This window comes from Salvia splendens, chromosome 22 (genome assembly GCF_004379255.2).
Source record: "Salvia splendens isolate huo1 chromosome 22, SspV2, whole genome shotgun sequence".
Classification (NCBI taxonomy): domain Eukaryota; kingdom Viridiplantae; phylum Streptophyta; class Magnoliopsida; order Lamiales; family Lamiaceae; genus Salvia; species Salvia splendens.
Window position 1 is genome coordinate 19,197,254 of NC_056053.1, and position 22,123 is coordinate 19,219,376.

Here is a 22,123-nt window from a genome sequence, read left to right on the forward strand (position 1 = left end):
TAATAAATTATTATTATTATGATAATAAAAATAAAATAAATATTAATAATATAGTTATAATTATGAAATTTGAATTATAGTTATTTACTATCCTGAAATTAAGTATGGTTTATACTTTTAAAATATTTTTAAAACATTGTAATAAATAATAACGATGATGATGATGATGATGATGATGATGATGATGATGATGATGATGATGATGATGATGATGATGATGATAATAATGATAATAATAATAATAATAATAATAATAATAATAATAATAATAATAATAATAATAATAATAATAATAATAATAATAATAATAATAATAATAATAATAATAATAATAATAATAATAATAATAATAATAATAATAAACTGTACTATATTGCATTAAATATATAAGAATCCTAAAACTGGGAAAAAGAATACTTCAGAAAAGTTAGGATTCATGATCCTGGAAAGTTGTACTAACTTTCCTTGTTTCAGGATTTTGATTACTTTCACAGTTTGATTAAAACCGAAAACAAACACAAGAATTTAAAATTTAAGGAATCAGATTATTTTCCCAGATAGAATCCTGGCAACCAAACATGACCTTAGCGTCTTTTATTTTCCGCAATTTACTTTTCAACATGATATCAGAGAGGTTCAATCACAGGAATCGATCACTGTCTCTATATCCCAAAAAAAAAAAAACTCGGTCATATTCTTCCCATACCAGCCATGAATTCCAGCAAATAAACCTACAAGCTGCCCAACCATCCAAATATCCTGCCAAGAAACCTATAAACCAAATCACCCTGAAACAAACCTTATAATCTCAAATTACCGAGTTGGGGAACCATGGCACCAAAAAAAAGGTTGTCTGCTGCAGGGAAGGAGAAAGGCTGTTGAAAAAGCCACTAAAGCCAAGGAGGTTGAGAAACTTGTCTCGATGAATTGTTCGACTGAGAGAGAGACAACAATCCCAGCTGGAAGATTCATCGAGATGAGAGAAGATTAAAGGACAGTGGCCAACCCTGAGAAAAAGGCTGACTGCAAAGGGCCAAGAAGAACTGCTTCCGGTAAAGTCAGAGGGGCCTGTGAGGGAAAGCAGATGAGATTTGGAAAGGGAAGTGCAAGTGCAACCCAACAAGCAAATCATAAATCTGGAGTTCGGATGATTCCAACCCACCGCCAGAGAAGGAGTTGGCGATAAGCCGCTGACCATGGGCAGCCACCAAAGAATAGGAAGAACCACAACCGAGAAAGCAACCGTTGTCGAATAGCCACAAGAACAAATGAACAACTGACGAGTTCTCCGGTTGAGACAAATCAAAACGAGCAAGGAGGCTGAGAGAGCTGATGACGGTAGAGGCAATAACAAGCCACAAAGGCTGCTGGAGAAGCATTGATCGAGGGAGGAACAAGATGAAGAGGCACCGAAGAAAGAGGCGTTGCTGTCCAGAAATACTGGAGGGGTTTTTAGATGCGAGCACTGTGATAAAAAAGATGACAGCCATGACAAGAGAGCAACTCTATGAGATGGACCAAAATGAAAGAGTTTCGTTGGTAGTGGCCAATGGAGCGTCGTCGTCCAAAGAAAGTACAGAGGAGTCAACAATTTGTTTGGCCCAGGGGGAGAGAAAGTATCCGACCAAACAATCAGATCTGGCCTGAGAAAGTACCTCTGTGAGAAGCTTGCCATGACCATCAGCAGTTCAGGTAAGTAGACAAAGCAGTCGAAGAATTATCCGGTCGAGGGAGAGAGGTTAGCCCCAGCCGGATAATTATTTGAGATGATTGGAGCAGCGCCTATGCCAGAGAAGATAGCTTCAGGCAGAAATGGTCCGGAGAAGAAGAAGCTACCGAGAAAGGAGAATCTACTGCTGAAGAGGTGGTAGCCGTTAAAGGCTGTGAACTCACGTTATAATGGATGAAGCGGTTGGCTGAGGGGAGATATCAACCATTGCCAAACGATTCAATCTCGGAACCAAGGAGAGAAATGCCGAGGACCAACGTTTGTGCTGCGAGGGGGGAGAGATAGCGTCGCCACACAACCGCTGTGAAGAGTTGAGAGGACGTTGAGAACCCGTTGCCAAAAGACGATGTTCCCGAATGCTTGAAGAATTGCAATAAGACTAAGTCTAAATGTCTTTTGCAAAAATCTGATGAAGAACCAGATATGAAATGGCTCCTGGATACGAGCTAAAACTATCTAAGATGGCTCCTAGATACGAGCAAAATCTGTCTAGATTAGCTCCTCGACATGAGTCAAAACTGTCAGAATGAGCTCCTGGACAAGAGTCCAAAACTGTCTGATTTGGCTTCTAGATACGAGCAAAAACTATCTAAGATAGCTCCTAAATATAAGTAAAAACTGTTTAGACAAGCTCCTTCACACGAGTTAAAACTGTCTAAATTGGCTTCTTGACAAGAGTTAAAACTGTCTAGAATGGCTCATTGACATGAGTTAAAAATGTCAACAGAAATAATTCAAGTCTAATACAATGTAGTCGATAAAGCTTTTAGTGTCTTTTATTTTCCGCAATTTACTTTTCAACCGCATGAATTTTACACTGCTCAAAAAAATAGTTATATATTTATTAGTACTACCAAACATAAAGATGTTACGTTAGTGGTTGCATTCCTCCTTTATCTCATCATAAAAAATAGATCGTGAATTCATATTTTTATTAATTTGTTGGTGTTTGCCACATGTATACGTGCAATATCGAAATGACAAACACTAAATTATATAGTACTTCATCCGTCCCGCTTAAGATGATATGTTTTCCTTTTTAGTTTGTCTCAACTAAGATGACACTAGATTTCCTTTTTGGGAAACTTTCACTCTCCAATTAATACACTCAACCACTTTTTTTACACTCCTATTAAAATATTCAACTTTTCCTCTCTCTCTATTTTAATAGTCACACCCACATTTTCTCACTCCAATGAAACACTTTAACTAATAACTCATAAAATCTTGTGCCGACTAAAAAATGTGTCATCTTAGCCGGTACGGAGGTAATAGTATATAAAAAAATCGTGTCTGCATATATGCACGTCTTGTGTATGTAAACATATGCATTCAGTTACCGATCATTGCAATAAGCATATCCATGAGAGCCACTGCTGCCAACAGCCGAGCCATTCTTCTCATCGCGGTCGCCTACACTTCCACTGATGAGATCGCGCACGCTGCTCATGAGTCCTGCTTAGACATCGGTGAGGAGAAGGATGTTTTGATCAAGGTGGACGATGTGGAGAAGCGTATGTACATGGGGGCGGCGCCTGTTTCCGCATATGCTGGTGAGGACTTCAGGGGAGACGCCTTAGCAACTTCCTGCTGTGGCAGACCTCTGGCTCGTTGCTGTACTCGTCCAGGGCGCTGTGGCCCGAGATGGGGCTGCGCCACCTTGTGTGGGCGGTGTTGAATTTTCAGAGGGCTCAGCCTTACTTAGAGAGGAGGAGGAAGAAGAAGCTCATGTGATGATTTTTCTTGTTTTTTTTTTCATTTTGTTTCTGGTACAGTTTGTCTTTGGATGCTTGTTTTTGTATGATTTTCGAGTTTAAGAATAAGCATTGAAAGGTGTTGCACACTTGGTTTCTGAGTGTAAATCGAGAGAGTTTGCAGCAACTGATCATTCTTGGCAAGAAAGGGGCATGAGAATCAATGAAATAACAGATGGTTATGACAAAGAGCCAATGGAAAGGACTGCACAAGTGGAAAATACAATACATAAATCCTCTGAAAATAGTTAAGACATAGTATAACGAAAGAGTTGATTGATGGTAACTACAATCTAGGACAAATCAGGGATAATGTAGTGAATAAACAACTTCACAAATCTGTCAAGATCCAAATACCCTTTGATTTCAACTGGCAAAGGAAGTAACAATGTGGATATGATGTACTTTGTGATTCCATTCTAGAATGTAAGAAGGGCCCTTTTAAGCTTTTGTTGTGATAAAAATAAACAACATGCAACAGATCTCTCAAAATTGATAAAACAAGTTTTACTGAACAAAATTGTCCATTTATAAATAAAAAATGGAATCAAGAAACTGTGAAAGTTGAAGTGAAATGTAGTACTAGTACTTAATAAACAGAAGACACCCAAAAGGAGCTGAAATTTCTCTTATTCATTGTATATAACATTTTGGTGTTAAAGTGTTAATACATGTATAAGTTGTTGATTTTGAGAAAATACAAAACTTGTGACTTGAACAGCTAGCTAAATTTATGTTTCCATCCCACATTTGGCCCTAATTCTTGGTCCACACCAAGAATGTGGCACAATTCTAATTACCATGCAACCAATTTCCTAATATTAAGACTTGCTATAAAATATTTGTGTTGCAGTTTGTATTCAAAAGGGTTTTTCTCAGCTTAGATTAAATTGATGCAGCAAAGTGCTTCCGAAATAGGTAATCTTGAATTGCTTCTGTTTATGCTCCGAATTAGTGAAAAATGCTAACTGGCTTTATGATAGATTAAGGTAAAAATATGGAGAAGCAGAGCAGCAGTGTAGTGGCTCGGTTGTTGGGGAGGTTGGTGGGCTATATGAGGAGGTTCCTGTTCCGCTTCCTGTCCGTGGGGCCCATACCACGCCACGTGGCGTTCATCCTAGACGGGAACCGGAGGTACGCCCGGAAGTGGAAGATGGACGATAGAATGGGGTACAAGGTGGGGTTCCTGGCCCTGATGAGGCTGATGAGGTGCTGCCATGAGCTCGGGGTGAAGTACATAACGGTCTACGTGTTTAGCATCGAGAACTTCAAGAGGAGGCCCGAGGAGGTGCAGACGGTGATGGAACTGATGCTCGAGAAGATCGAAGGGTTGATCAAGGAAGAGGGCATACTGAATCAGTATGGAGTGAGGGTGGAGTTTGCGGGGAATCTGAAGCTCTTGGCTGAGCCTGTGAGGATTGCTGCGGAGAAGGCCATGAGGGTGACGGCTCATAACAAGAGTCTCGTTCTGGTGGTGGGCGTCGCCTATACTTCAACGGATGAGATGACGCACGCTGCTGAGGAGTGCTGCCGAGACAAGGCTGATCGTGGGAGCCAGCAGCAGCTAGTCGAGGTAGCGGATGTCGAGAGGCATATGTACATGGCCGTCGCGCCTGATCCAGAAATTCTTTTGCGCACCTCAGGAGAGACGCGCCTCAGCAACTTCCTGCTCTGGCAGACTTCCAACTCGCTGCTGTATTCGCCCGCGGCGTTGTGGCCGGAAGTTGGGCTGCGCCACCTCGTCTGGGCGGTGTTGAACTTCCAAAGAGTCCAGCCTTACCTCCACAAGAGGAGGAACCACCTATATCTTTCTACTCAGCAATAAGCATTTTTCATTTGCAATACAATTTAAAAGCTTTCATAGTTATGAATTTAAGAGGATATGAATTTAAGAGGATATCAATTTAAGAGGTTTACAAGTGCCTGATTATATATGTATATTGAGAAAATAAGTGGGTTAAGTATATGTATCAGCTAAATAAAATGTGAGTTTCACAATGAAAGAATACATGTAGAATATAAGTTAACAATAGTAGCAGAATAGCTACAGAGTTGCTGCATGTAGCTAAAATCCTCCGAGCCCAGAATTAACGTCTAGGTTGGTGCAGACGAGGGCGATTGCAGAAGATGCGGCCATTGGCCCTTACACATACTGCTATAGCCAAACTCATGCTTGCCCACATGAAGGAAAATAATAAACTCCATAGATCGTGTCGAGCTACAAAACAAGATACTAATTAGTGGTACTCAATGCTATATCAGAAGATGCATAAGAAACTATACATATGAGTAAACAGTTAGACTAATGCATCAACTTAGAGAACTGTTCATTGATAAAGTGGCAACGACAGTTCAGCATGTGAAAATGCTAGATTTGTAATACTCTAGCAAAACATATTAGCATTTGTAAATGGAGTTCAAAAAAGAAAAGAAAAAACACTTCAATTAGAAGCAAAAGCATTGACAAGAAAGGCATTCCTACCTCGTCTAAGTGACAACAGTGCGAAGAAGAAGCCAATCAGAATCACTCCCAAAGCCAATGGAAAGGACTGCAGACGTGCAAAAAAATGTAATATAAGTCCCATATTCAACTAGTTAGCATAAATAACACGAGCATAGTTATATTTGAATACATTATTAGGGTTACACGATTAATATATGACTCTTAAATACATAATTACATATTTAATGGGGAAAAAGCTAGTAAATATAGATTACTTACTGTCAGTGCCTCAATACCGCCTTTCTTTGTTGTAGGAGTCATGCTTCGAGAAAGAGAAACAATATAATGGCCTTGTACTAAATCACTAGCATCCTTCAAAACAGAATCAAAGCTTAAATTACACCATATAATGCTTAAACTAGATTAGCAGAATCTTAAACATAATACCTAATAGTTTACATCTATCAGATAGATGTAAGTTCTAAGAATTTTCTGAATGGAAATATTGTAACTACTATGTCAGTGCTTCTACACAATGTCGCAAGAAAAATTTGAGATCCACCAAGTAGGCGACGTTACACCAGCTAATGCTGATAACAATTCTATAAAGAACTAGGAGTATATTTGAGCATTAATCTATTCAACAACTTTCCAAGCCAATTAAAACAAGGAGGGAAAGCATGCAAACCTGCTTTGTACCATCAGCAAAGTTGTTTAAATAATATCGCATGAGAGCATTTTTGCCATCATTCAGAATACCTTGAATTGTTCTTTGACCACATCTGTTATTCACGAAAAAATAAAAAATCTTAAATCTTGTGAATTTATCCCAGTTAACATGTATTGTTCCATCCAAGTAAGGGGGGAAATTACTTTTAATATGAAAAAAAACTAATTATAAAAGCATACATATTTAGGATACTGATAACTTAAGAAGCTTTAGTAACATCAATGTGCTTATGAGGTTATCCACAAAGTCTAGCCTGGATGTCTTGAGTTATTTTAAATTTTGAATTGAGGAAGTCCATTTCAATGCGTTTATTGTGTCCTGACAAGAAGAACAATCTCACACTAAAGCTAATATTTAGATTGCTGAAGAAAATCAGCCCTAAAGTTTTCTCTCCCCTCCTTGGTTATTTGAATCCTCGTTTTGAAAATATGAAAAAACTTAAAGCTTATTGCTAAAGTTTATTCCCCTATGTATACTTCAAACGTGTGGACCTTTTTGCAGATTAACTACTTAAACATTCGCTAATCCCAGTAGTGATGCGTAATACTAAAATCATAAGCCTACAATCATTCAAAGCAGACTGAAAGTTTGAAACTGAAACAGAGTAAAGAACATAAGAAGGTACAGATTAATTTACCATAATTTTGTTGTAGCGGAACTTTTATTTACCATCAAATTAATTCTCCAGAGGACCACTCAGGAATCAGTGCTAGTTTTTTCAAAGGGATAAAAATATATACCTGACAAAATCCCCCTTTAAAGCAGGAGTACCAGAATACTGGATGCTTACTTCATCCCCATGGTTAGCCCACACTGGAAACAAAAGTAGAGTGATGGAAAGGTTTGAGAAGGATGATGGGCCATAAATGATTGTAGCAACTAGCTAGAATTAGACCAAATAAAGAATATTGTTGATCAAAAGTGATGCATTACAAATTTTAAAGCTGCCATCAAAATTGGGGTGTAAATTGATCATTTCCTCAGCTTCAAAAATACCAAGCCGCCGGAGTTGGAATTCCAGCATTTTACGTGCTATCATGCTCTGCAAATAAAAGTGAAGAGGATAAAGTGAATGAAAATGCTTCCCTAGAACAAAAATAATTACACGTTTTATTTTGTGTGGTGCCTTGGGGAGGGATGAATGATAACATTTGCTATTGCTGCATTTAATCAAATATGCATTACATTCAAATCAAGAGAAAATTGCTCCCCCAGCAAACTTAAACATTTTGTGCATAATAAATAGCACATCTTGCATCTGTTTGTTTCAGTAAAACGGGTATTAAAAACTCATGTTCCCAGTAAGTTTTCTGAAAGTATAACTGCACACAAGATGATATTCGTTGAAATTGTCTGAAGCCCAAGACTGAATTCTCCATCCATCAAAACAAGTAGCGATGGAGATAGAAAGAACCTCTGAGGCCTTGAAAACTAATGGAATCATCTCAATCATTTCAAATTTTCATCTAACCATTGTAATTTCTGGTCTCCGTGAATACTTAAATCAGTTTTCTTTCTCAGGAAAAGCTCTAAGTTCAGCTGGTTTAAGAAATATCTCTCAAACTAAAAGAATACTAGACATATAACCTTAAAAGATGCTTTTACAAGATTCACAGATTCTTTAATTTAAAATACATCACCATTCACCAATCTGTATCCTTACAAAGATGATAAATAAGCTGGAAACGATAAGGTGTAGATCTATCTATGATAAGGTGTTGATATTATCTACGGAAACAGAATAAAGCTATGCAGAAGCAAACTAATCCTACATCAATTAGTTTCAGTAATGATTAGGGAAAAAGAAACTATTCAAGCTTAAGAAAACAAACTGTACCTGAGTTACATTTGTCCGGTCCAAGCAGTCTATGCAATTGGTCCTCACAACTCCTCCTTGAGTTTCAACTTTTTCCCCCTTCTCATTTAACAAAAAGTACCTATAGTACAAACAAAGCAGTAAGGACCTGAAATCCCTAAAACTCACACACACAGAGTAAAGGCTCCAAATTACTGAGTTAAATAATTGGCTTGACACCAACGATTATGACTGCAAAACTTTTTTTCTGGATTCAAGAAATTTGTATTTGAAGACAAATGCAGTTTATAAGTTAGCCAAACCAAATCTGGACTATAAACAAACATAGCACATGTGGCAGTGTTAGGATGATATAAAGATAGTACACCACTATTTGTTAGGCAGAAATAAAAGGTTAATGGACTTTATTTAAAAGAATATAAATTATAAACAAAGGGTTGATGTGGGAATGAAACTAGGATAAAGAACCAGCTAATGTTAACGGTTTTTTGATAATTAGTTGTGGTTATTATCAAGCTTGGCACAAGTACATAAATTGCAGGAAGGATCAACGTTAACCAAGTACTAAAGCGCATTGCATGGAAATATGACATGGTAATAGTTATCTTGCAGTACCATAAGATTCCTATGCTACTAACTAACATCAATTCCCAAAAAAAATGTAACTTTAACAGAATAACAAAATGTAGAAATTTATTTTAAAAGTTACAGAAAATTGTGGTTCTTCAATTTATAGAAACATCCATGCAATGTGTCCAATTCTGTTTACCTCCCTTTTGACTATGTTCTACAAAAGGATAGAAACAGTTTGCTTTTATATTAAACTGGTAGTATCTGTTAAAATTAGCGGAATTTTGTTCAGAAGTATCTAATAAAATTGCATTACTCTTTCAAAAATTTTACATATTAAATTACACAAGCCATAATTTCTTGTGGAAAGTCTCAGTCTATCATAAACATGTAAAGCTGGTTTTCAGCTCACTTAACTTCAGAAGCAGAATATCGAAAAGATAAAATAAAAAATTGGAACAACTACAAGCTATTGACACAAAATTTTCTTGCAACACTAATACTGTAAGGTAAGTGCAGAACAGCAAGATTTTGTTCTATATAATTACACTTTTAATGCTCATTCCATAGTTTTATTAATGCTTTTTGAAGATTAACCATCTACAAGCCTGGAAACTACAAACCTTTTGTTCATCTTCTAAGAGCTCTCCGTGTTAAATGGATCAGCAAACAAAGTTTTAACAGTCAATCTGCTTTTCCCTTATTGAGGGAGAAGGAATCAACTTTGAACAGTTAAGGTTAAAAGCAAATTCATTTCACAACACTATCATAACAGGAACAGAAAATTCGGAACAGTGTTATAGACGATGCAAACTATGAAATGCGTAAAGCAAGAAGTTCTTGGAAGAAACTAAACAGTCTCAAGCAAGAAAACCATAAGCTCGCCCAAAAAGTAACTGCACCTGCTTTTAATGAGAAAATCCTCAATTTGTTCGTAAAGAATGGATAAGCGCTCAAAGTGGACATGCCCACATATCTTGTGAAAATCAAAGTGCAGATATCTGAAAAACATTGTAAGTGAGGATATAGCAATTTCACACCCTAGTGATTCATGTATAGCTGCAAAATACTTTCCGTCCCAGCTAAGATGACACATTTCGTAGTTGGCACGAGATTTTAGGAGTTGTTGATTAATGTGGTTAATTGGAGAGAGAAAGAGTGAGTGTAAGTATTAAATGGAAAGAGAAAGAGAGTTCAATATTTAATTTGAGAAGAGAGAAAGAAGTGGTTGGGTGTATTAATTGGATAGAGAAAGTTACTGAAAATAGAAATGTGTCATCTTGATTGAGACAAACTAAAAAGGAAAGTGTGTCATCTTAGTAGGGATGGATGAGTAAGATTGAAACAGAATCTACCTCACATCATCACTAACAATAGGTTCCACTGCCTGGCAAAACTTTTCAGACAAGCGTCCCTCATTTCCATGCTGTTAAAATATTCAAAGAAATAGGGCATAAATACCAAGTTTACCAACAAGAAAATAGATTGCACATAACATAACATAACATATAACATGGCAGGAGTCACTTTGTCATTCCGAGCAAAGAAAGGGGATCTAGAATGGAATATCAGTAAAAGCGGAAAAAAATCATACAATTGTTTAGCTGAAAGAGATGTTACATGTAGTCATATGCCACCCTCATCCACTTATATGTTTTAACACCAGTTTCACCTTGGCAGTAGAATTCCAATATGTGTACAAGTCCTAGGGGTTTCCAACCTACGTACTGGTTCTTATGATCCCTTTAAATGATGAGAACTCCTTTTCAAACTAGCACAGGTGATTATGAACCCTTTTTTTCTAACATTTAAAGCATTTTTAGGACACTATTTCTTTCAAAAAAGAAAAAATATTGTAAAATCAATTTTTATTACATCTTTATAGTAGATATATTTTTGTCTTTTAACAACTATAGGTTACAAATCAGGTACATTATTGTTGACAAATAGTCAGGTAAACTGCAACCGTGATGAAGATGGCATTCTGCATTGTGCAACAAAAATGGTTTCCATGTATACCTTGTTCACTAGATCAACTGCAAGAACATTTCCATATTTCTTTCTTAGATCCAAAAAATGTCTTTCAGCCACTCGAGGCTGCACAAATTTGTAGAGGAATCAGCTTACCAGATATGATATGTTAGGCCAGAACATAATAAGAAGATTAATACAAGACTTACTGCTTCCTCAGGTTTCACGATTTCAAAATTTGGCTTATATGTCAAATCAACAATCTGATCCCAAAGAAATGGCATGGAACCTCGCACCTAAAATAGGAAATTAGTTTATCAGGCCATAATAGTAAGATACTGAAAATTAACAATTAATCATTTGATTGGATACATATCATGCACTCAAGCCCTAACGAGCACCTTAAGTATCTATATCTATAAGTAACAGTGTGTAGTATAGGGGCCATATTGGTGGTGCTAGGCAAGTAAATAAAAAGCAATTGGAATTCAGTATACAAAAGAAACAAATAAATGTGGTTTTGCAAACCTAAATTAAATTAGATGGTATCCATCCATTTATAACATTTCATTACTGCAGGAAGTTCTCAAGGCAATACAAAAATTGTAGTACCACATAACCCTATGAGAGTTTTACCTGAATAAAGGACGCAGTGTGCCCATTAATTTGTATGATTTGTTCAGTTTCCACAAAATTTGCAACAAAACCATCCGAATCAGCTCCTCTTCTCCACATTCGTGTGCCTAAAAAACAAAGTACAAGTGGGACAAAAGGACATTATTAATTCTCCCGCATAATAGAAATGGTTCTAACTGGAACAGATGATAAATCCTTGATCAGAGTATTTTTTTAAAGAAACAAAAGAAGAGGAAGAATAAGTACAACAGAGTGAAAGTTTATGTGTTATAGTATTTCTGTCAAAATCAATGGTTCAGAGTTCGCGGCTTTTATCAAAGTTTTGAAGAACAAAAAAGAAAGTATAATATTTGTGTAATGTATTAAATTATCCCAAGTTTCAATTTACTAATTTGAGAAAGCTGGGGCCCAGAAACAAACTCAATTATAACTATCAAAGCAGGTGTCTGCTAGTCATCTCCAACAGAATCAATAAGCCCTGACCATTGTTAACCAAGGAACCAGCCCATCATTTTTAGATCTCACAAGTTAGTTGTAATTGATGAGTTCACAGACCCCACATCACAGAAGAGCAAGATGCCAGAATAAGGCAGAATTCCAAAATCAAGAACCAAACAGTGTATTGTAGTAAAATACTTGGCAGAAAGATCTCAATGGAAGCCTTTCAAGAATACCATGTCATATCCCCGACCAAATCTTAGTAGTAACATGCACTTGCACATTTTGGCTGAACACTTCAAATTAAGTTTAGACGGACCAGTGGTTCATGTAATATCAGAAATTAATTGCACAAAGTCTTATAGACATAAGTGCAGGTTCTAAAAAAGAAATCCAAGTAACTTATGTCCTTGAGCAAGGAAGCCAATATACCCCTTTCATCTTGCTGACATTTAGTAACAGCAACTTGGGGCTTTAGATGTTGGAAGACAGAAACAAATGGAAAATGGAGACAGGGAGGAGGTAGTGAGAATGTGAGATAATGACTACAATATACAGATTACCTGTTCTTCTCGTGCATCTTCGTGCAATTAGTGCAACATCAAGGATTTCCTTCCCAATGGCTGCTTGAATGTTCTGAAAGCCTAATGACTTGTCAAGGCATCACTTATTGTAAAATTATTATTCTAACCATAATGGGGCATGAGATACTGGAATATCAGGACATTCGAAAGGATACTGCCTTGAATGACAGGGAGTAGGTATGGGTCAAGCTGCATGAGGATGATATCTAATTCAGTTACTACAATATAAAAATGGAAACTTCCAAGGAAAAAATTGGAATACTCATATGATTCATCCAGAAACTTGACCTTGTTGTCTATAAGAACTTCCAGCATGTAGTTGTTCCAAAGAAATCGAGGGTCAGCCTGGAGACAGAATGTACACACAATAAATTAGTGTGAGGACTGCAGTCAACATAGATACAGAAAACTCAAACCCCAAACAGCTCTCAGCAAGAAGATTAAGCTGATACATGAGTAGAAACACAGTTTGGAATCCATAGGTTTCAGCATTAATCATTCAGAAACTCACTTGTCTCCAAAGAGGCAGCAATTTTGACTCATCACCCAAATCATTCAGCCGCTGAGCGCTGCCAGAAAATGTACAAGTATTGGTTAGACCAATTGTTTGAAGTACCAAACACCTTGGACTTGCAAAAGATAGAAATATAAGTGCTATTTCATTTTAAAAAGTTTAAGTAAAGTCATATTTTTGGAAGCACTTCATGTTACTAATAGGCAATATCAAAGCTCTCCCAACGAGTCTCATAAACAACACACTAACAAAAAGAAAATAGTTACAGGAACAAAATAAACAATATAAGAAATCACTGAGTACATGTGCAAAAACTTCACCTGAGAGTCATATTCACATCATAGGAGAAATATAGACCTGGAGTCCTCTCTGCAACTTTTAGCAAGCGAGAAAACTCACTCTCCATCTTTTTCTGTTCAACAGAGGTATATATTACAGTGACTTGGAAAACAATAATTTACTTTAATTGTAAGATGGTGGATATCGCCAGTACTTGTTCTTCTGGAAAATTCTTGAGCGAGTGATCGCATGGAAAAACCTTCAGTGATGTTACTTTGAAAATGGAGTGACCAAGATAAGATCCAACACATTCACGTCCAGTTATCACTAATAAATATGACCCTAAAGTAAACAATATGAAAAATCAATATTGTGGAGAAACCATGATGAAACTAAGGACCTATAAAAGAAATTTAGGGCTACCATCAACTTGAGAAAACATATTGCAAGCAAGAGAAAGGGAGTCAACTAAAGGTACAATTGAGCAACCAAACTGTGCCTAATGTGCATACATGCTGCACTCCATCTTTTTCTCGAAAGTCCTCTTTCTGGCCATTGAATTTCTCACTATTACAGTATTACTTTCTTCAATTATTAATTTATGACTTGTTAGAGCCCAGTACATACAAGAACTTCTAAGTGGAGACAGAATCCTCTTCAGGTGCACACATGAGCTATGTCACCTCTCACATGGACTATATTGTGTAGAAACAGCAGTCGCAGAGTGAACTTTGGAGCACTACGTGGATTAATAAGACCGTAATAGCAGCTGAAGTGGCAGATACCAGCAATCGGGCCAATTTTGCTAATTACACCTAGAAAACCCTACAAATTCCTTCTCAGTTTGGAGGTAGCGTTTCTCTTAGACAACCCTGCCCCTATCCCAAAGGTAGTTACCTACAAGAGCAACGATACCAACTAATTTCTGGTAAGGTCGCTGAGGCCTAACTGAAACAAAGCCTATACATTACAATTTACAATGTCTAAGATTATTTCATCCAACTTTCAAGAACTCGCCTCCAACTCAACCCCTATCCAGAAATATCCCAGCAGTCCACTGCTAACCTCGACCACATTTTTCACCCCAAGTCCATTTCCTTCTAGAATCAGTAGTATGAAGGAAACTTTCTATGGTAATCAGTGGATCAAGTTTATAATTTTATTCACCAACAAAAGTACACTGTTGAAATAACTACATGGTGAATAGAAATGTAAATCAGAAGTTTCAAAGTCTCCGAAATGATTGCAAACATGCAAAATTGCACAAGGCACTTGTGACCAACAAGTTGATTCCTACTTTTTGAATTCACAAGTAGAAGAAACTGAAAAACTTTCTTCGACCATCATGAGGGGAAATTGAAACTTGATCCTTCGTTTCTTTAATGCCTCTGATGGAGCAATGATAATCATACTAAGAAATTTACTCACCTAGGTAACAAGTAGACCTTTTTGTGGTCACTATTCACTAGTAACGAAAACACGATAGAACATGAATAAGTGGTAATTATCTTCAGGTAATTAAAAAACTTGCCTGCTAAAAGCTTGAGCATGCCCACCACACCATAGATGGTCTGAATTTTAGGAACTCGAACCGTGTTGGACTGAGGTATTTCATCTATACAATAGGAGAGAGTATTTAAAAGGACATTCCCCACAAAACTACACTAGATTATGAGGAAGAGAAAAATGTTAAGGAATGAAATTACCAATAAGATTCATGGAGCCATCAAGGCGGCTAACAGCGAGAAACGATGCGGAGGATCCGTCAGTCGGCTCAATCAAGTACTGATCCGGGAATTCCCAGAGGCGCATTGTGGTATACAGCTTCTGCGGGGGATCTACCTTTTCCGTCATTATTCAGATCAGGACTGCAAATCAAAATCGAAATCCACTGAATTCGATCCAACTCGATTTGATCCGAAGGGTTGAACAGATCACAGAAACATTCTTACAGATTGAAGCAGAAAAATGTGAAAGGAATCGGAACGGAAGCAAAAGGCGATTGATTTAAGGCACCTAAATCGGGAGTGGAATTGGTCAAACAAAGGGAATTAGGGAAGGAATGGAGATGTGTGGACAAATGCAAAACGGAATTAACTGAAAATCCGTGTAAGTAGCTGCTTGTTCTTGCCCTCACTGCAAAATATATTTCACTATTTTTATTTTATTTTATTTCTCATTAGGTTCGAGACTAATCTAAAATATTTTGTGTTTATCTAATTAATTTCAAAATGATGGTCAAATTTAATGTTTACGAGCACAAGAAGGAGTTGAGAATTAACGGATTTCGTTGACCAAAAAGAACCCAAAATGTTTGTATGCGATAATTGGGCAGTAGTAGTTTTTATTTCGATAGTGGCTTTTCAAATTAAGTGGGGAATTAATAGTGTCAGCGGCATAAATGTGAGATTTAATAACGAAAATTAAACAATCATTTTCGCCTACTTTTTGTGATGGAAATTGAGGTGTATATAAGTAGGTTAAACTTTCGCCTAAGCAAAATTCATCTTCTAATGCAATTTACTTCTTTCATAGTCTACACGTAGGTATACTCACGGTCATTACCGATCTCTTTCACCATGGAAATTGGAAATCATAAAACACACACACACATATCAACTGTCCGTTTAATTAGGAAACTGATGTTACATTGATTAAAAATTCATATAAAAAATAATTACAAATTTTAACGATATACACTTTAATTCAATTTTAGATTTATTTTCACAAATATTGTTAATATGTTATTATTTATGAATTTACTAAATTTGTTACAAAATTAAATTATCGTTGGATACATATTTATCTATATTATTTGCGTACTATGTAGATATTGCTTAATTTTTTAAATGTCTACTACGAATAAATTAATGGTAAATAGTTGTTACATTGCTCTCATATCTTGTCTCTATTATCCTTATCACATTCAAATAATACAACTACCGTGCAGTGAAATACATTCTCCTATGAGAGAGATCTGTAAGCATAGATAATTACTATTATTAATAAAAAAACTACAAAATCAGAAAGTTACATGTCAATGATTAATGAACAAATTTAATAGCCACGCAACGCGTTGTGTTGCAAGGACTATCTCATTATTCTGTTACCTATTTTGCCTACTGTACAAGAAAATCTGCAGGTTTGCATCTTGCCGCATATCCAAACTTAGACGTATTGTATTTTCTATGAACTCCTGTGAGTTTCCCCGTAGCCACTTTCTGGTGGAACCCCGCGATCATCCTCGAACATTCCCTGCGCCAAGTAAAAAAAACGAATAGGCGTTACACGATTGCGTCGCCTAAGAAAAACCATATTTGTAGGATCAATTAAGACTCACAGTAGTTGATCATCGGAGTAGCTGGTGTGCCACTCGCATGTCTTGCTCCACTGTGCGACGCCATGGAGCGTGCACTGGGCCGTGTATATCGCTGCAGCAGCCAGGAACGACGGGGGATACTTGAGCATCTCGTATTCCACCAGACAAAGCTCAATCAAGAAGTATGAGAGTTGCTCAAGCTGTTACACAGCAAGGGATGTCAAACCATTTTCATGTAGAGTGAATGTGATCTGATCACGATAGTTAACGTTGTTCCTAACTCACCCTGCTGTCGGACTTGGCTGCCTTGAGGAATCTCAACATGAAAACATATGCAGTCGGGGTGGACATGTTGAACTGCAGAGTATTGAGCATCAACTTCTCCTGGAAACAGAGAGAGATGTGATCATGTGAGTGTTTTTTTGCCTTGAAACAGATTAGGAGCTGATCAAGTCGAAAACAGCTACCATTTTGAGCACTTCTTTCCTCTCGTAAGCCTTATCCGATATAAAAACTAAGTCCTCCACAACCGGAACTGCAACCTCCTCATATTTGCAAGCCAATAGCATTGCTACTAGACCGATAAGCTGCAGCTCCTTTCTCACCACCGATTGCTTTGCTAAGAATCGATCAATCAGATTTACTGTTAGAAACAACGTCTCTTTCCTCAGATCAAATTTGTGGTGAACCTGTTGGTAAACAAAATTCGGTGATCATGAGTTCCACTAGACTAGCAAAAAGTATGCCTTTAATCAAAGTGTCGCCGCCTACCTCTATGAGCCAGTCGATTAGGATGGCCCTCATTCTTTCGTTTATGTCCGGTTGTTGTGACATATATTCAGGCAACACACGGCTCGCACCCTGCACCAATCGTATCCTACTATAAATGATTTTGACGTTGCTTAATCGAATGAGGAAGTTCATACTTGTAAAAACGAGCTAACTTAGCAACATCATTCATCCCAATCTTACCTCCATTTTCTTGTAATAAGCATATAGATCCTCAACATAGTCCACAACACCAAGCGGATTCTTTGCATCGCAAGCATCGATGTCTATACTCGTGTCTTCAAATATGTCTTCCATTTCAACCTCCTCCTGCAACGAGACCCCTCCACATCACTCGATCATTTCCTAAAAACAAACAGTGAAGAGAAAGAAGAAAGTGATGCACACCATTTGATCCGTGTCTCTCATTTCAATTTCTGAATGCTCCAATGACATTGGAACCGGCTTATGATCAACTTCAACATCTGCCAAAGCTATGTCCTCCAATACCGCGAACTCATTCGCTGTTGTATTCAACTTAATCGCTTCCTATACAGCGTCAATTGCAACATAAACCAATTAATCACACAATCCTTTGCTGAATGAGTTCAAGAACTTCCGAATTCGAAAGAGTCTCACTTACCTCCACACTACGATGCTGCTGCACTGCCACCACAGCAGCCGAGTTCCTAAATAAATCAAGCAATCAACATCAGCAAAATTGAAACTTATAGCCATAAAAAGGGAAGCATCTTGAAATAAAGAGGTTTGATCTAACCTAGCCATTGGCCTACGACCAGGAAATCCAGCTCCATTGTTACAAACCCCTTCCACTCTGTGATTCCAGAATTAGAAATTTGATCAATTTATCTCTAAGAAGCAAATTCTCGAACAATATCTAAACTTGTAAGCAAAGATTAACAATTTACTTTGCAAATCCTCGCTTTTTCGCAGCATAACTCTGCGAATTAGCTCCTCGAAGATCATGATTGATCACACTTAGAGCTCTTCTATTGCGACCTCCACCTTCCATTTTAACAAAAAGAAAGATCAAAATCTCAGAAAAAAAAAAGATGGAGCTTTTAAGCTAACTTCAACGCGTTTCAGCAAACAGTTACCTCGCACATTTGTGGGGCCTACGTTATTCTCTTTGGATATAACCATTTTCCAAATATATTTGTTGGATTATACGAAGAAAATGAAGGATCAAAGAGTGGTTAGGGTCTGTTAAGAGAAGTGAAACAAACAGTATTAAGTAGTTTCCGATTGAATGGTGGAGCGGAAACGGAGCGGCGTTGTTTCCTTTTTTGCGCTATAGTTTATCCCTTTCAAACGCAACGGCTACTTCAGTTAATTTCATTCTTTCCGTAGAAAAGAATGCATATTGATAGAGTAACGGTCAAATGAGTTGTACCACTATCAATAATTCACTAAATCTATTGTTCCGATTTTTGTCTTTTTATGAATTTTAACTATGTAATTAATGCCATTATTTATTATTATTATTATTATTATTATATTATTATTACTATTATTTTAGTAAATATAGAAGTCATAAATGCTAATAATTTAATTGTTTTGTATAATGCTCAAATAATATGATACTTAGAGCATCCACAACCGTGCCGCTGGCGGTACTATTCATGCCTGCTCTCTGGCAAGAGCACAACACCCACAATTGTGCTCTTCCGCAAGGACGAGCACAATTAATTTAATATTCAATTAAACATAAACATTTCCATAATACTAAAATTCATTAAAAAATCACAATAAATATTACAAAATACAAATAAAATAAAAAAGACATAATTAAAATCCTAAAAATTAAAAATTACATAATTATTGGCTAATATTACCCGAGGAAGACTACTCATCCGGCGGCAACAACCCCAATTGTTTTTGGAGACCCACTATCATGCCCTCGTGCGTTTGAGGTTGCGTGGGGGTCATAGTTGACCTATCGGCCATATTGAGTTGGGCCAAAAGGGCCCACAACGAGTTGTTCGGGGGTGGAGGTGGAACATAGGGTGCGGGTTCGGGGGCGGGGGCCGATGGAGTCGCGGAGCGCCGGCGCTCGGCCGCCGCCTTCTTCCTTCCTTCCGGTCGGCGTTGGGAACCGCTTGGTCCGGCGTCGGGGCTACCCAAGTTAGCTCCGGCGAGTTGGCTAGCCACTTCTTCGGAGCCGGAGTCGGATAGGGATACCGACCTTGACCGTTTGGAGGAGCCGCTAGAGGAGGATGTTACGCCTCCCAGATACCTCGGGTGGAACCGCGTTTCCTGCCAAACGTTGAGGTACTTGAACGACTTACCGTTCATGGATTGGTATGTGCTCAGCGCCGCAGTGATGATGTCGACCTCGCTCCGGCCACTCCCGGCATTCCGCGACTCCTGGAGAAAATAGCCATTGAACTTGCCAATTTCGTCGTTGGCTCGGCCGATGCAGTTGCCCACCATACTCTCGTTGCGCTCGATCGTTCCCGACGGCCGGTTTGCATTGTACCGGCGAGATACGCGCCACCAAAAGTGATCGCCCGATTGGTTCATGCCAACCGCCGCATCTTCGGAGATTTCGAAGTACGCCTTGAACAATTTATCCATCTCCGCCGGCGTGTACGGTGTGCGGACACCGCTGCCGCGAGTAGGAGCTTGCGGAGGTTGGGAGGGGGCGGTCGGCCTAGGCTCCGGTGTCCACCCGTATCGTCCTTCGGAGGCACCTTGGTCGTCGATTGGGTATGGACGGTAGCCACCCGGAATAGCCGAATCTTGGGTTTGAGGAGGGGCCGAATATTCCGTTTTCGGACTAGGAAACGGTTGTGAACCGAACCATTCGGGGTTCCAACCGTGGGAGCCCGTAGGGTTATCGCCTTGGCCGGACATAGTGATGTTGTATGGTATGAGAGAATGAAGATGAAAATGGATATGAGAGATTGAAGATGAGAATGGAGATGAGAGAATGATGATGAGAATTGTGTAGTTTGATGTGAATTTTTGGGAGTGAAATTGGGGGTATTTATAGATGAAAGTGTGTATTTTTGGGGTAAAAAAAATTAAAAAAAATTAAAAAGTGGGAAAAAACGGTTATAAACGGATATAATTTTTTTGGGAAGTGAAATTTTTTTTATCGGTTTTTTTAATTAAAAACTGATTTTTTTTAAAAAAAAATTATTTAAACCCAACGGCTATGCCGTTGACGAATGGGGGCGCGCCACGTCAGCTGCTCGCTGGCACGGCGCTGCTCGATGCATCGAGCAGCGCCGTGCCAGCGGCGCGGACGGCGGTGGCGAGCAGCGCCACCGTTGCGAATGCTCTTATTACTTTTTCTATTTAATTGTAGGAGTAGTACTTTTTTCAATTTTTATAATCCTTTTGTCTCATAAAAATATGAAATAGCACGATAATTAATGCATAAATTGTAAAGTAGGAGAGAGAATAAAAAACGATAATTAAAGTAGTGTTAGTGGACATTGAGACCAACATTATTATTAGTGTTTATTAAGTTGTAATGATGGGTCATATTGATATTAGTTGTAAATAAATTGGTGTATATGAGTAATGAGTAAGGAGAACTTTCCTTAAATGGAAATGCCATATTTTTATGGGATGGAAGAAAATTAAAAGTACATATATTTTTATGGGACGGAGGGAGTATTTGATTTTTATATTTTTATGGTAATTTGTGTGATACCATGTATAGCTGCAATCTCATCTTTTTAATATTTCATCGGTTTTCCAAAAATAGATATTCTTTTTTTTATCTATCACATAAAAGTAGAAACTATCCATTTTAAGAAATAGAGCCTACAATCCAATAACATTAATTCCGTTACTTTTTTTCTTCTCTCTTGCTTTACACATTTTTTCTCTTCATCTCTCTTACTTTCTCAATTTTGCATTAAAAGTTATGTCATTTCGGTTCTATTTTTAGGAAACAAAGAGAATAAGAATTTGTGTAAAACTATGCATAACTATAATCACATTCTAAATACATAACTAGAGACCAAAACACGGAGTGATGGACTAAGACGTCATTATAGTGAAGGGTTTGGAGGCTAGTTCACTAGAAGGGCGTTATAATTCACTATAATTGTACTTTAGTTCACTATAAAATCGTTTTAATTCATAACACGAATTTGAGAACAAGCAGTGAACTAATACGTTATTATAGTAAATTTCGTGGTTTGAAAATCCGTTCAATCTCATCATTCCACTTTAGTACTCCCTCCGTCTCATTCAAGACGACCACCTTTCCTTTTTTATTTGTCCCAATCAAGATGGACACTTTCCAATTTTGGAAATAACCCCCTCTTTCCTCTCTCCTCATTAAAATATTGAACTACATTTTTCCTCTCTACTTTATTCCACCTAACAACACTTCCTAAAATCTCATGTCACTCAAGAATGTGGTCATCTTGAGTGGGACGGAGGGAGTATAATTTAGAGTAAAGGCCAAAATTGGTCCTAAACATATAGTCAGAATACGAACTTGGTAAAAAACATTCATTTTTTGAAAATCGGGTCCAAAACATTTGAAATCGTTATCGAAGTGGTCCTAAACATTTGAAATTGTTGCCG

At 37.6% G+C, this 22,123-nt stretch overlaps 3 protein-coding genes and 1 pseudogene across 4 annotated transcripts; 2 read left to right on the plus strand and 2 right to left on the minus strand.

The window, feature by feature from the left end:
* Window positions 1-2,850: 2,850 nt before the first annotated feature.
* LOC121787010 lies at window positions 2,851-3,560 on the plus strand (annotated as a pseudogene).
* A 777-nt stretch (window positions 3,561-4,337) lies between these two features.
* Window positions 4,338-5,308, plus strand: LOC121787352 (dehydrodolichyl diphosphate synthase 6-like). Its single transcript, XM_042186062.1, has 2 exons — window positions 4,338-4,401; window positions 4,467-5,308. The coding sequence occupies exon 2, from the start codon at window positions 4,481-4,483 to the stop codon at window positions 5,306-5,308; it is 828 nt and encodes a 275-aa protein (XP_042041996.1). The 5' UTR covers window positions 4,338-4,401; window positions 4,467-4,480.
* Window positions 5,309-5,386: 78 nt separating this feature from the next.
* LOC121787350 (phosphoinositide phosphatase SAC6-like) lies at window positions 5,387-15,612 on the minus strand. Its single transcript, XM_042186061.1, has 21 exons — window positions 15,417-15,612; window positions 15,171-15,332; window positions 14,996-15,079; window positions 13,679-13,806; window positions 13,506-13,597; window positions 13,183-13,240; window positions 12,960-13,016; window positions 12,827-12,860; window positions 12,651-12,731; window positions 11,650-11,756; window positions 11,223-11,309; window positions 11,062-11,139; window positions 10,398-10,468; window positions 9,945-10,043; window positions 8,494-8,593; window positions 7,590-7,698; window positions 7,397-7,469; window positions 6,615-6,708; window positions 6,206-6,298; window positions 5,966-6,032; window positions 5,387-5,701 (listed from the first exon to the last, which is right to left on the minus strand). The coding sequence occupies exons 2-21, from the start codon at window positions 15,316-15,318 to the stop codon at window positions 5,571-5,573; spliced, it is 1,791 nt and encodes a 596-aa protein (XP_042041995.1). The 5' UTR covers window positions 15,319-15,332; window positions 15,417-15,612; the 3' UTR covers window positions 5,387-5,570.
* Window positions 15,613-16,354: 742 nt separating this feature from the next.
* On the minus strand, window positions 16,355-18,868 carry LOC121786014 (G2/mitotic-specific cyclin-2-like). Of its 2 annotated transcripts, XM_042184519.1 has the most exons (12): window positions 18,670-18,868; window positions 18,481-18,577; window positions 18,330-18,386; window positions 18,195-18,240; window positions 17,960-18,100; window positions 17,756-17,881; window positions 17,555-17,644; window positions 17,251-17,472; window positions 17,069-17,167; window positions 16,805-16,983; window positions 16,575-16,719; window positions 16,356-16,441 (listed from the first exon to the last, which is right to left on the minus strand). In XM_042184519.1, exons 1-11 carry the CDS (start codon window positions 18,713-18,715, stop codon window positions 16,584-16,586), a joined length of 1,239 nt encoding a protein of 412 aa, XP_042040453.1. In that variant the 5' UTR covers window positions 18,716-18,868; the 3' UTR covers window positions 16,356-16,441; window positions 16,575-16,583. The 2 variants fall into 2 exon arrangements, with proteins under 2 accessions (XP_042040452.1, XP_042040453.1); XM_042184518.1 differs by having other exon boundaries at window positions 16,355-16,719.
* Window positions 18,869-22,123: the final 3,255 nt, after the last annotated feature.